Source organism: Anarhichas minor, unplaced genomic scaffold (genome assembly GCF_050575085.1).
Source record: "Anarhichas minor isolate MPS153535 unplaced genomic scaffold, ASM5057508v1 ptg000129l, whole genome shotgun sequence".
Classification (NCBI taxonomy): domain Eukaryota; kingdom Metazoa; phylum Chordata; class Actinopteri; order Perciformes; family Anarhichadidae; genus Anarhichas; species Anarhichas minor.
In genome coordinates, this window is record NW_027466575.1 from 618,240 (window position 1) to 633,531 (window position 15,292).

Sequence of the window (15,292 nt, forward strand, 5' to 3'; positions counted from 1 at the left end):
CTATGGAGGATACTAGCTCTGGTGCTATGGAGGATGCTAGCTCTGGTGCTATGGAGGATGCTAGCTCTGGTGCTATGGAGGATGCTAGCTCTGGTGCTATGGAGGATACCAATTCTGGTGCTATGGAGGATACTAGCTCTGGTGCTATGGAGGATACTAGCTCTGGTGCTATGGAGGATACTAGCTCTGGTGATATGGAGGATACTAGCTCTGGTGATATGGAGGATACTAGCTCTGGTGCTATGGAGGATACTAGCTCTGGTGATATGGAGGATACTAGCTCTGGTGATATGGAGGATGCTAGCTCTGGTGCTATGGAGGATACTAGCTCTGGTGCTATGGAGGATACTAGCTCTGGTGATATGGAGGATACTAGCTCTGGTGCTATGAAAGGATGCTAGCTCTGGTGCTTTGGAGGATGCTAGCTCTGGTGTTATGGAGGATGCTAGCTCTGGTGCTATTAATATTACCTATTAATTCATGCTTATTACAGGGACCTTAATGTTTTTAGTGGTGTTTGTCATGAGGAGGAACTGTTCCCTCTTTAAAGTGCAGTTTAATTATCATGAGGAAAAACAACCACATAAACCTGAAGACACATGAAAAAGATACCGTGAACATCAGTGAGTTTACGAATCATCGACACGCATCTGAATGCAACAAAACACTTTATTTCACATGCTGATGGTATGACATCACTTCCTGTTTACAACTGTCAATATAATAACATCAGAAAACATTTCATCATCAGCACAGAGACACTCAATCTGCATCAACAAACCACTGAACTGAGGCCAACACTAATGCTAATGCTAACGCTTGTTAACAGAGTGATATGACATGGAGGCTGAGCTACAAAAAACACAGGATTACATTATCCACAAGGGGTGTGGCCTCACAGTAGAGAGGCGGGGCTACAGGGTGCAGTTGGCTTCTGGAGAGAGTCGACATTTAGCCACCGTCAGGTAGGTCTCCACCTGTAAACACAAACTTCATCTTTATTACATCATTATGACATCATTATCATCATCATCACATCATCATGACATCATCATCATCATGACATCATCATCATGACACCAAACCTCCCCTTTTCCTCACCTTGTGCATGTCTTTCTTGAAACAGGCCAGTAGTTCGTAGGTTCTTCTCAGCGACTCGTCGGCTCCCAGACTTTGATAGTAGTTTCCATACGGAGCCAGCTGGAGGGCGGAGCTATCAGGGAAGAGCTCTGCTCCATCCTGATTGGCCTGCAGGGTCAGGTGGTTAGTCATACTGGTACACTGTTTTCATTAGATTAGTGTTCACGATATCATTTATGTGTGTTCTTACCTTGATCAGCAACAGGATTCCCGTCTTCAGTTCGGACAGTTTGGGGGAAATCTGGATTCTAGGAGCAGAACCTCCAGACAGGGAAAGACTGGGAAACTCCCAAGACTCAACCAATCGATAGGAGATAGATAACAGCTTCAACACCTAGAACCAATCAGATGATAGGAGATAGATAACAGCTCCAAAAGGGAATCAATGTTAAAATAAACAACTTCTCAGCAGAGATAAACATGTTTAAAGTTTGGTAGAAAACCGGCTAGCTAATATCTTCGTTCATGACAACTGCTTAAATTAAGTCTTAGTCTGACACAAGTATAGTGCAGTATTGTGTAGTAGTATAGTGCAGTATTAGTCCTGTAATGTGTAGCAAAGTGCAGTTTAGTGTAGTATAGTATAGTGCAGTATAGTGTAGTATAGTATAGTGCAGTGTAGTATAGTATAGTGCAGTGCAGTATTGTGTAGTATTGTGCAGTATAGTGTAGTGCAGTGCAGTATAGTGTAGTATATTATAGTACAGTGTAGTAGTGATAGTACTCTCACAGAGCTGCGTTGGGTCTCATGCTTGTCGATTGGGGTGATGATGTAATCAGAGTTGCAGAAATCTTGCAGGAAGATTTTGTTGAGTTGACGTTGCTCCTCGGTTTGCAGAGAACTCTCCTAACAAACACAAATACACCCAGTAATACCCCCAGTAATACACACAGTAATACACACAGTAGTACACACAGTAATACACACAGTAATACACACAGTGATGGTTCATATTTCCGTCTCTGTTGAGCTGCTGTTGACTTACAAAGTCGGAGAAGAGTCTCTGAGCGAGCAGGTGGAGGTGTTGAACTCTGCCAACAGCGATGGAGAACAGACGGCTGTCTGTGATTGGCTGAGAGGAGACGCCAAGACACACCACCGACAGCAGGAGGACAACTGAGAGACAGACAGGTAAGAGACAGACGGGTGAGACTTATAATAAAGTAAAAGAAAACATTACAAAATAAAAGAAAATGAGTTCTGTCTCAACAGCTCTATTCAAACCACTGATCTTCATGTCTTACCTCGGTCCATGGCTGGTCTGGGATCAGTTCTGGTTCAGGTTCTGCTAAATTTGATCTAAGGTCAGTTGTTCTGTGTGTTCTGTTTTCAGCTCAGAGTTTAGTGGTTTTATAGAAGAAAACTTGATGATTATATTCATCAACAGAAACATGAAACGAACAAACAACACTGTGTGTGTGTGTGTGTGTGTGTGTCTGTGTGTGTGTTGACCTCTAATAACATTAACGCCCTAATAATAATATTTATTGAACATGAAAAACTGGGTGGTGACGTTCAATTGATTTTAAGGTGAAAATATTTCAATATGAAGAAAAAATCGAAGTGACGTTACAAGGAAACTAAATAATAATAATTATTATTATTATTATCATCATTAAAATAATAATAATAATTACAATATTCTTTATATTATTATTATTATTATATATTTTATGAATGGAAATCAAGATGTTTTTTGTAAGGGTTAGGTCAAAAAGAGGCCGAAATGATCGTGGAGCTACCAGAAAAAAACTATTCACATACTGGTTCTAATTTTCTGAAACAATGTAAAAAAAAAAAAAGAAACGTCCCTGAAAATGAAATAGCAGTTGCTACTGAGACTAATACCTGAAGGACTGAGAGTAATAATAATAATAATAATGCATTTTATTTGTGACGCACTTTTCATTTAAAAAATCTCAGAGTGCTCAGAGTAATACCTGAAGGACTGAGAGTAATCCCTGAAGGATTGAGAGTAATCCCTGAAGGACAGAGTAATACCTGAAGGACTGAGAGTAATCCCTGAAGGACTGAGAGTAATCCCTGCAGGACTGAGAGTAATATCTGCAGTACTGAGAGTAATATCTGGAGTACTGAGAGTAATACCTGAAGGACTGAGAGTAATATCTGCAGTACTGAGATTAATACCTGAAGGACTGAGAGTAATACCTGAAGGACTGAGAGTAATCCCTGCAGTACTGAGAGTAATACCTGAAGGACTGAGAGATGAAAAAGTACAATACAGTACGTTAGAGTACAGGAGAGATCAATAAAGGTAGGTAAAGTACAATAGAGTACATTAGAAATCAGACGAAATTGATAAAGTACAATGGAGCACAGTAGAGATCAGTAGAGTACAATAGAGATTGTGTTATTTAAGAGGAATCATTTCAGTATTATATATATTATAAGTTCTTTATCTCGGCTGATTTACAGAAACTAGTTGCTGATGTAAACATTTAAAAATGTTCTGTTCTTTCAGAAAACAAAATCAGATGTTTGATGTTTTTGTCCTCAGAGATGTGAATTTATTCACAGGTGTCACTGATCTGAGGTCAGACATTCAGCAGAGAGGAGTGACATCACACTGGAAACTGAGTTTATTCAACGCTCCGTGAAACTGATCCGACCAGAGAGTTCAGCTCAGATACATGAAACAGGAGAAGTGACACAACAAAGATAACAGTTTCATCTTGTTATCCTCGTTCACGAACAGCTCGATAACAAACAGCTCGTTAAATAACAGCTCGTTAACAGACAGCTCGTTACCTAACAGCTTGTTGATAAACAGCTCGTTAACAAACATCTTGTTAACAAACATTTAGTTAACAAACAGTTTATTATAAAAGTGTTTCTGTATAAAGGTGTACACGTATAAATGTGTACAGGTATGAATCTGTTTAGGAATACAGGTGTACAGCAATAAAGGTGTACAGGTATGAGTGTGTTTAGGCATAAAGGTGTACAGGTACAAAAATGTTTAGGTATTAAGGTTTACAGGTATAAAAGTGTACAGGTATGAAGGTGTACGGGTGTAAAGGTGTACGGGTATAAATTTGGTTAGGTATAAAGGTGTACAGGTATAAACGTTTTTATGTATTAAGGTGTATTGGTATAAAGGTGTACAGGTATAAAAGTGTACAGGTATGAAGGTGTTATGTCACAGCTCTGCCCCTTCTCTCCTGTCTCTTTATTTCTCACCCACCTCACTCACCTATCAGCTCATTCAGTGCACTTGTCAGCCTCCCTCATCATCAGCCTAACTCCCTTCACCTGCCTCTATCCAGCCACTATTTAAACTCCTGTCTCTCAGTCACTCCTTGCCAGATCATTGCCATGTCTACCCGCCCGTTTGGCTCGTCTTGTTCCCGGTTTCCCCGTCTGCCTGCCCTGCCTCGTCCTGCTGGATTTCCCCCCTCATCTCTTGTCTCGTCCGTGGATTCCCTGTTGTGTTCCTGTAAGTTTCCTGTTCTGATTTCATTATTCATTAAATACCTGCTTCACTCTACTTCTGGTCTTGTCTGCCTTTGAGTCCTCCACCACACCCCGTGACAGTTTAGGTATAAAGGTGTACAGGTATAAATTTGGTTAGGTATAAAGGTGCAGGTATTAAAATGTTTAGGTATTAAGTGTAGCCCACCTTCTCAATTCCAATTTTAGTTCAGGATCTTCAGAATATACCCCTGTTGCATGAGAGGTGAATTGGAGAGGGTCTATGAAATGATAGAATTTAGGAATGTGCCTACAATAGCCAAATTTAAACGAATATACTCTGACTAAGGTGCAGAGAGGCCTGGTTATCTTAATACAGCTATACTGTCCTGTGCGTTCAAACTCCCATGCATTCATATGTAGCCCTGTTTAGCCCTTACTTGCTACATTGACATACATCACTTCAACAAATTAATATTTAAACGATCAACATTTATTATAACATCAACATTGTGACCCACAGAAAAATACAATATAACACACAATAATGATACCCAAAGATGTGATAGTCAGTGTGACGGTACCAGGATGTTGGCGCGCTTGTTGGAGCTCAGTTGAAATCCTGAAGGAACATTTGTGGTGTACTCACTGTTCCTCGGTTACCCAGAGAGCGGCACGTCTAGTCTCCACAGATCCAACATCTTAGCTAATAGACTCAACAATTCAGACTTGATGTCTTAACCTTGCAAACAGGCTACTGCTTTGAAATCCTCTTTTGCTCCGTCAGTTGAAATCACGAGCAGAAAACTACCATGAAAACAGCCCACTTTATTCCTCTTCAGAGCCGCACCGTTACTCCACGAACATCCGTTTTGATCCCTCGACGGACTGTCCTGTCAGCCTTTGTGTCTCCCCGAAAGAAAAACTCACCTCTAAAGTTAGAGCGTCGTGTTAAACAACTTCTATATTATCCTTTCAGTTCTCCTCGGTGCATTAACATTGTCTAGTGTCCGTGTTTCTGAAGTTAAAACAGTGCCCTCTGTCATTCCTCTCGGCTCCCCTTTGTCCACTTCCCGCTTTCCGGTCCTTAGTCCCGCCCCTCTAAAAACCTGGCAGGCCACCAAAAACTCCCATCAGACTCTTCTGATTGGCTGGCAACACAACGACACCTGACCAACCAATACGACAAGGACACGGGAGGTTCAAGGGCAACTCGAACCGTAGCACACATAAGCACTTCTCCAAACCATGAACACAAATGCAAAAGTACTGTTTTACAGACATAAAAAAAAAAAAAAACACACATGTAAACAAATTAGCAGGGCGCTACATAAGGTTTACAGGTATAAAGTTGTACTGGTATAAAAGTGTTTTGTTATAAAGGTGTGCACGCTCAAACATTCAGAATCGACCAATCAGCAGGATGATGACAACACACCAATCCATTAAGTTTAGTTTTTTTATTAACGACAAGCCACAGTTTGACAGTCTCTAATTGAATTATTTAAAGAAAGAAAAGATGGACAAAGATTACTGCACAGATTAATACAAATAAATAATATAATAAACACTGAAATTCCACAAATAATACATGAAATAGTAAAGAAATAAAAAAAAAGATCAAAGTAAAAGAAAACAGAAAAGAAGGCTGCAGATTAATTCGATCATTAATGGTCAATATTTATTTCAACTTTTCTCAACGTACGTCCTTGATCTGATACGAAGTATCGATCTGATACCAGTGCATCATAATTCATCTCTATGTAACAACTGCATTCATTCAAGATTCTGACCAAAAACTACATTTTAAAAGATTCAATTTGAACACATGATAATAACGTTATTAACCCTCGCCCAATCCTCAATTTTACTAAATGGACTTTGAACGCCTCATAATGTAACTCAATGGAAGCCCCATTAATAGCTGTTAGCTTCGTTATTTAGCCGAAATAACGACAATCAGGACTGTGCTGCTAGCAGCTAACGCTAACTAGCTCTTCTCCCGATTTCAACACAGATCTGTTGTTCACAATGTAGCATAATCAAAGTAAACAAAAGCTTGCAGGTCTGTATTTCCTGCAGGAGAGACGTCATAGACAACAGTTACATGATGTCATCGTCATAAGGAAGTACTTCTGTCTTCACAGTCACGTCCGTGTATGGCGGGGGCCTCACTTACTGATCTTTCAGTTTTATTTCAGACTGCAGCAGAAGGTTCACAAAATGTAGCTTGATTCTGAAAATGTAGATACACTCTACACTACTGCCAACACTGATAACATCATAACTGTTACTAATAACCTCAAGTTGACCTCAAACCTCAAAGTGTAGGTAGCACTTTATTTCTACTAGATTATGATGTATTTCAGATGATTAACGGATCATCTTTGATCTAATTTGTTTGTTATATTATGATGAAGTACATGTTAAGCTAATAATTATATTTTAAAGACCATATTTCAGTTACCTTTAATGGAAATAATTTGGCGTGATTTGAAGGCTGACTTTATGATTTAAACAAGATGTTGTAATCTCTTTCTTTCTTTGTGTAGAACCATAGCAATCAGAAGCAATCACCTTCCAACCAACGTCTTGGCTAAATAAACGGCACAAGTGATTGTAACCTTGTTTCCTGGTGGTGTGTGGCTCCAGTTTGAACATTAAATCCGTAACAAACACAGTGATAAAACATTTGGTGAAGAGCCATCTATTGTTCAGGATCCGTCATCAGTTTTTATAGAAGCTAACAGAGAGATTAGTCCACTGCTCCTCCAACGAAGGAAAACAGGAAGAAACAGGAGACACGTGGTAAACATCAGACAATAGACTCCCTCAGGTTCTCATCCAGCAGGAAGTTGGAGGTGTTGAGAGGAGGAGCAGCGTGGAGTAGAAAGTCTCTCTGAAGCTCCACCCGGGTGGGTGAGACAGGCTCCTCTGTGTCCTCGCTGTCTCCGTACAGCTGATTGATGCGTTTACAGAGAAGTCCTTCTGTCTCAGGTGACAGCTCGTCTCGCCGTCCCTCCGTCTTCTCTCTGTATTTGTAGGAGGCCAATCTGACCGTCCGCTTTAGGAGGTGTTTCCTGTACACTCTCTGGATCACCGTCGCCGCCACCTCTTCCTGTTTCCTCCGCAGAGTGCTGCTGATTGGTTCATACGACACCTGTAGGTAACAATGGTTATCTGTGACTTCAGTATACTTTGATAAAGGAAACAATATCCGACCCTTTTAGAATATGACAATCGTTCAAACTGTCTAAAATAACAGAGTGAAACCTTGGAGGGATTGTTGGCCATGAACTTCTCCTCCATGCTGGCTTTGAGAGCGTCCATCTCTCCTGAATCACCCAAAACCTACACACATATAATACTAATAATGTGATTTAATATAACACAACATCCAACGAGACAAAACATGAAATAATGTAACATGACATAACATGTGAGCAGGTCATCTGACCTGTGCAGTGAGAGCCAGCAGGATGTCCAAACAGTGGATCTTGTCCCCAGGAACCAGAGGCAAATCCATGTGGATCAGTTTAATGGTGTTTGGTTTGGAGATCCTCAGAGGATCCTTCAGAGTGTCGCAGAAATCTGACAGCTTACTGTGGAACACAGGAGAGTCTATCAGAGCTCCGTAGAGTCCGATTAGGATCCATCACTACCAGTTGAAGACTCACCTGTACTGAATGAATTGAGAAGCATCGGGGTCAAACTTCTCCCAGGTTTCATAGAACATCTCAAAGTCGTCCTCACACAGTGGGTCAGCGCTCTCCTCTGTAGCCACGTTGAAGTTCTCCAGGATGATGGCGATGTACATGTTGACCACCACTAGAAAGGACATGATGATGTAGGTGGTGAAGAAGACGATGCCCAATGCCGGGCTGCCACAGTCCCCCCTCACCATGGATCCGGGGTTCTCTCTGTCGGGGTCGCAGTCCGGCGGCGTGTTCATAATGGGGTTCAGCAGACCGTCCCATCCGGCTGACGTGGTGATCATAAACAAACAGATCATGCTGTTCCCAAATGTCTCAAAGTTAAACATGTCGTCGATCATGGCCTCCTTCCTCACGTACGCAAAGTTAGACATGCCGAAGATGGAGAATATAAACATGATGAGGAAGAGGAGGAGGCCGATGTTGAAGAGGGCAGGAAGTGACATCATCAAGGCGAACAGCAGCGTCCGGATCCCCTTGGCTCCACGAATGAGACGAAGGACTCGGCCGATTCTAGCCAATCGGATTACACGGAAGAGCGTGGGAGAAACAAAATATTTCTCAATGATGTCAGCAAGGAGGAGGCCTGAAGGGAACGAAGTAAGGAAACAAGACAAAATGTTTTTCTTCTGGGTTAAAGAGAACATGGTCGCTTCATCTCTGATCATATTCAATACCCCATAAATTACACCAAAACTTTAAGACATTTAAAGACATTTGTTGGCCTTAAATGTAAATAGAAGACACTTCGAGACAGCAATGAATGATGACATCACTTGATGAGACAATGACATCACCAGACACCGATTCACTGACTCACCTACAATAGACAGGATGACGACAACAAAGTCAAAGATGTTCCAGCCAACAGCAAAGTAGTGCTGCCGCAGAGCGATCATCTTCAGAGAGCACTCCGTGGTGAAGACCACGATGAAGACCAGGTTGACCCAGTACAGGATCATCTCTTTGTCCTCGCTCTGCTCGTCCGTCTCCACCATCATGGTCACCATGTTGAGGCAGATTAACACCATGATGAAGATGTCGAAGAGCTGAGTCGTCACCAGGTCAAAAACCAGAGCCTGGAACTTGTTCTGGTGAGACGGAGAGACAAGAAACAGAAGACGGACTGAAAGCTTTTCACACCTGGATTTAACGAAGTCTGGCAGGAAGGACCTGGACTGACCTCCGGCCGTGGAACCGGTTTCTGAGGTTTTTTAGAGCCCAGTTTCTTCATGGCGTTGTAATATTTCTTCTGCTCCTCTGTCATGAAAAGATCTGTTCCTCCCAAGTAAAGACAACAGAACAGAGGAACAGATTAATGTCTGTTATCAGACATCAGAGTTTAAAATAAGGTCAGTGAGTAGAAACATATCTTTGATTTCTGCTGGTTGAAGTTGTCGATGATGACTCCAATGAAGAGGTTCAGGGTGAAGAAGGAGCCGAATATGATGAAGATGACAAAGTAGAGGTACATGTACAAATTGGCCTCGTACAGCGGCTGGAACTCCACCTACACAAGGTATAGTAATCATGGTAACCATGGTAACTAGAGTCAAGTCACTATGAAGGTAGTTTTGTTCCTGTACCTGTTAAACCAGCATCTACACCACTATAGTACCTGTTAGTACCAGTACTAGTACCAGCATCTGTACCACTTTAGTACCTGTTAGTACTAATACCGGTACTAGCACTAGTAGTACCGGGATCAGTATTAGTACTTTTATCACTATCATTAGGAGTACCTGTTATTATCAGTACTAGTACCGGTATTAGTACTTGTTCATGTATCAGCGTCAGGTCCAGTATTAGTATCAGTATTAGTACTAGTATTAGTATCAGTGCCAGGTCCAGTATAAGTATCAGTATTAGTTAGTGGTGTAACGGATCACGGATCGATCCGTGATCCGTTCAGATCAGCCCTCACGGTTCGGATCACTTGTGAACCGCGGATCAATTGAGTATTTTTTTTCTATTTTTTTTTTTTTACAGTTTAATTAAAACCTTTTGGGCCCTAGCCCTATTTTTAGGCCTCTTCGCGGAAATTGCATAGCCATACGCAAAAGAGTCCTGAGCTCTAACTACAAGGTCTATTTTAATAATTTTGATGCTAGAATACTGGTAACACTTGTGAGATGTGTTTAATTGTGTAAATATGGTGTATATGTTACTGGTTAATAACTGATATACTTATGGCACAGCTCAAATTGACAAATTTCTAGGTTCGCCTGGAAAAAAGCACTTGTATTGAACATTTTTTTATTTAAATAATGCAGCTGTAAATCTAAAACCACACAAAAGTCATAGAACAACACGTGTTACATGTCCCCACAACATATTTTACTTCGATTGAGTGAAGAAAGGCCAGCATAAATGGTCATAAAAATCAAAATTATGATTTTCGGAACCAGCTGTTGCATTGCTGTATACTCATTTTATATACTATATAACTACATATTAACTATATATTCACTTTTCTTATCACTAAGAGTGTTCAATAATCCTAATAAATCAGTTTGACACAATTTTGAATAATTTTGAGCAGTTATGATTTTTCATATCTGTCATTCATAACAATAAATGGCTCATAATGTGTGTCATGTGACCCTGGTAAGGCCTATTTACTAGTGTGAGACATTTTTAGATGCGGGATAGTCCAACGGGAGCCATGCAGGGGTGTTTGATCGTATCCGGGTCTGTTTACTGGCTAAAAATCGCAAAATGCTGGGCGAACCCCCCTCTCTACATGGATTGCTCCACCCCACAGAATCGTCTGCCATTTTGTCATTCATTCCGCCAGCGCATTGATCTCACTCACAGGCATGCAGCACAACATGGAGGAAAGAGCTGCACCGAAATCCGCTGGAATAAATCCGTTTTTCGTCGCCAAAACGGTCAAAACGTAAGTTTTTTTTACCCAAATTTTTTTCTCGTGACCTGTGGCTGATGTTGGCATGCATACCCATAACGTTTGAACGGTTTGAAAGAGAGTAATTTGGACGCCGCTGTGCGTTTCCGGGTCGAATCGTGCCCCTGCTGCATGTGTTCAGCCGCCATGTGCGATCATGCTCCGTGATGAGAGAGCCATAGAGTGAGCATAGATCGTCGATTTTTGGCCAAAATTGTGGCAAATCTTCCAGATATCGTCCAGATATGATATTAGTTCATGTATAATTGTGTTTGCAGTGTTTACAATGGCTGGTATGATGATGTTGCTCGGACTTTTCACGTTAATTCGATATGTATTTTGTCTGGAGCAATAATCATATTTCTTTATGAAAAATGCTTTCTACGACACGCTGAATGCTGCACACTCTAAAAAAGCCCCCCACCGGGGGCTCTCGGGTCCAAAGGGTTTTAATCATCACTGCGTGTAATAATGTTTTACTGCTGCTGTTCCTTTTCAAGTAACAAGTCCCCGAATATCAATGCAGAGTGTCAGTGAACAGATATAAAGCAGTAGTGTGTTCATGTGAACGGAGCAGGTTAGAAGCATTTAACGGTGAAAGTCATGGCGAGCAGAGGAACTTGAGAAGCCCCCGGCGTCATTTAAGTGGCAAGTTTGGGAGCATTTTGTCTTCCTTGTAACTTATAATGACGGATAACGGTGGTGGACGAAACCGTTACGGTATGTAGGTGTTATTTAAAGAGAAAGACACACAACACCGGCAATACATCGGCATGTCCACACATATGAAGAGACCATCCCGTCTGTCAGCGACGGGGGACACTCCGGTGTGGAAAACAAAGGATTTCAAAATCTGGTTAAAATGCTTGAGCCACGCTACGAAATCCACTCACGCACCCACTTCAGTATGAAGCTTGTTCCAGGCCTCTATGAAAAGGAAAAGACTGTGACTGCTTTCACCATGGCGGAGTGGAGATTCATAGTCCGGTGCTGCAGACGCTCCCTCTGTGACAGTCACACAGACACACACCTGGGGCAGGTGCTGACAGAAGCAGCAGAGTGGAAGCTAGACGGGCCCAATAGCAATATCACAGTCACCACAGAAAGGTCTCCCCTCACTCCAGACAATGGAGATATTCTCATCTTTTTGAAAATAATGTCACAGTAATGGTAAACATTATTGTGTATTTGAATGACATAACCTGACAGGAAGTAAACATAGACCCAAGTTGTTGCCAAGCAGTTCAGTTCAGTTGAAACAGTGGAAGCTAGCTCACAGGCTGTTTCTTTCTTTGAGTATTGATCAAAGGACGAGGGTATCAACATACCTCATGTTGCACTTAAACTTAACAGAATTGAGTATATTTGAATGTTTTATTTATTTCATTTTGTTTCAAATTGGACATCTTCAATATTTTTGTTTTTATGTAAGATTATAGCCCAAAATTCTTTTCTTTAAGTGTTCTTGAAGTTCTTTAATTAATAAATGGAAAGCAAATATTTGTCTGCTCCCCTTTACTTTGTTGATCTGGAAAATGATCCGAACCGTGACTCAAGAACCGTGATCCGAACCGAACCGTAAGGTTTGTGATCCGTTGCACCCCTAGTATTAGTACTAGTATTAGTATCAGCGCCAGGTCCAGTATAAGTATTAGTACTCGTATCAGGGTCCAGTATTAGTACTAGTAGGAGTGTACATAGTAAAACTACTGGACGGTGCACTGACGTCTCTGGAGTCCACGGCTGCGTACATGATGTCCATCCAGCCCTTAAATGTGGCCTGAAAGAGAAACATTGAGTTCAGCTTTAATCAGACATCTGGATGTAAAACATCCGGTCATCTGCAAACAGTGAAACTAGAAACAACCAGAAAACACCAGTGAACTCAGATTCAAACAGCTGTCATGACTATTATGAGTATGGATATGGCTGTGATGTTATAGTGATGTATAAGCTGTTATAGGGTTGATGGGTATGGATATGACTGTGGTGTTATAGTGATTATTCTATAAACTGTTATAGGGTTGTTGAGTATAGATATGACTGATGTTATAGTGATGTATAAGCTGTTATAGGGTTGTTGAGTACAGATATGACTGGTGTTATAGTGATTATTCTATAAGCTGTCACAGGGTTGATGGGCATTGATATGACTGTGGTGTTATAGTGATTATTCTATAAACTGTCACAGGGTTGATGGGTATGGATATGACTGTGGTGTTATAGGGATTATTCTATAAACTGTCATGTCTGATGATTTTAATGACTCACCACTTGCAGCAGCGACAGGTAGCCCATCCCCACATTGTCGTAGTTGACCTTTATGTTCTTCCAGCGGACCTCGGTGAAATTCACCTTCATCAGAGCGAAACACTCAGTCCTGTTGTTGACGACTTCAGCAGGAAACGTCTCCTCAGACGTCTCGTTGAAACAATAATAAAACTTTCCTGCAAACAGATTCACTCCCATGATGCTGAAGATCAGCCAGAAAATCAGACAAACCAGCAGCACGTTGAAGATGGACGGGATCGCTCCGACCAGGGCGTTCACTACTACCTGCAGACAGACAGACAGGTACAGGGAGAGAGACATGTAGACAGGTAGCCAGGTCAATGCACTGATACAATAATAACTAATACACATTCATGTGGAGCTGCCTTCTATTGATGGGTTCAGGAATTCTGGACCAGTTGAAGCTTGGACAGGTTTTACTGGCTCAGACAGACAGACAGAGTAAGATAGATGGTTAACACCCTCTGGTGACAGAGAGGTTACATATTGATAAACCTGTCTGTCTGTGTGTCAGTGTTTAAAATGCCTGTCTCACCCTCATGCCCTCGAAGCGAGACAGGGCCCTCAGGGGCCTCAGAGCTCTCAGAGTCCTCAGAGACTTGATGGCTCCCAGCTCAGAGTATCCCAGGATGTTTGCTGTCAGAGACACCAGAGACACCTGGAAGACAAGCACACCTGGCGATGACATTACACATCCAAACGCCAGAGACCCGACGGAGACTCCTCTGTAATCTATAATAATAACAACAATAATAATATTAATAATGATATTAGTGGAGCCTGATCTTTATCTGCAACCGTGCACTAATCTGGCTTCAAACACAATTTTTTAAAAAGCCTTTTGAATGTTGATTTACAAATCAAATGTTAACTTTATAAATGAAGCTTCGAACTATTCGGTTCAGTCCAACTTCATTTTGTGTTTACTGATCAGGATGCGTTTAATGTTGCCGTGTCACTCTTTATACTACAGTATAAGTATAAAGTGTATATATATATATATATCTGTAGTATAAAGTCTAGTGATGCGGATGCTTCTCATTGGTTCTTTCATACGATGATAAGAGCTGCGTCATATCAGACGCCACAGACCTAGCGTTGGTCTTTGAACAGGTTATTACAGTGTTCCTCTCATCACTTCCCTGTTAGGTGAGTTCACTTAAGTATCATTACTGTAGCTATGGTTACCGACAGGCATTACTGTTCTTACGTCTACGATGAGGAAGTCGAGCCAGCACCAGGCGTTGGTGAAGTAGGTCTTGAATCCGTAAGCGACCCACTTGAGGATCATCTCCACCACGAACACATAGGTGAACACCTGGTCCGCGAACTCGAGGACCGTCTTTATGACCCGCCGCTGCTCCAGGTAGACGTCCTCAAATGCCTGTTCACACACAGACTAACGTTACCACATGGAGAGTCTACCCTGACCCACACGTCAGAACAGGAACAACTCCCCCAAAAACCCTTTAACGAGGATAAAAACAGAAGAAACCGCAGAGATCATCAGAAGAGGATCTGAAGAGTGATAGATGTTTTATTTATAAAAACTAAAGTCCTGAGTCATAGATTGAAAGTGAGGAGACATGGAGATGAACTTTTGGACAACCATCTCAATATGTACAGCAAGTTCAGAAGTGTGATTTACTCCAACCTCAGTCTGGAGGTTCTTCTCAGGTCTTTGTATCCACTCTAGTCCTAAATCTAAGTAGAGTCAGATACATTAAGTTCAACTCTAACTCAGAGCAGATAGTTTCAGAAGAGCTCTTCTAGTTTACAGGATTATCTCGTAAAGTCAGATAAATTTTA

General features: G+C 41.5%; 2 protein-coding genes across 2 annotated transcripts in view; both read right to left on the reverse strand.

Annotated features, from left to right (window-relative positions):
• Positions 1–914: 914 nt before the first annotated feature.
• Positions 915–2,395, reverse strand: gh1 (growth hormone 1). Its single transcript, XM_076083420.1, has 6 exons — positions 2,386–2,395; positions 2,127–2,257; positions 1,871–1,987; positions 1,331–1,474; positions 1,102–1,248; positions 915–977 (listed from the first exon to the last, which is right to left on the reverse strand). Exons 1-6 carry the CDS (start codon positions 2,393–2,395, stop codon positions 915–917), a joined length of 612 nt encoding a protein of 203 aa, XP_075939535.1.
• Positions 2,396–6,018: 3,623 nt separating this feature from the next.
• scn4ab (sodium channel, voltage-gated, type IV, alpha, b) overlaps positions 6,019–15,292 on the reverse strand; it is a 44,185-nt gene continuing 34,911 nt past the window's right edge. The window contains exons 21-31 of the mRNA XM_076083406.1: positions 14,694–14,867; positions 14,019–14,141; positions 13,463–13,747; positions 12,918–12,971; positions 9,659–9,796; positions 9,470–9,574; positions 9,107–9,377; positions 8,251–8,872; positions 8,031–8,175; positions 7,847–7,924; positions 6,019–7,733 (exon numbers count right to left, since the gene is read on the reverse strand). Coding sequence (XP_075939521.1) covers positions 7,389–7,733; positions 7,847–7,924; positions 8,031–8,175; positions 8,251–8,872; positions 9,107–9,377; positions 9,470–9,574; positions 9,659–9,796; positions 12,918–12,971; positions 13,463–13,747; positions 14,019–14,141; positions 14,694–14,867 — 2,340 coding nt within the window. The 3' untranslated portion in view covers positions 6,019–7,388. The remainder of the gene's footprint in view (positions 7,734–7,846; positions 7,925–8,030; positions 8,176–8,250; positions 8,873–9,106; positions 9,378–9,469; positions 9,575–9,658; positions 9,797–12,917; positions 12,972–13,462; positions 13,748–14,018; positions 14,142–14,693; positions 14,868–15,292) is intronic.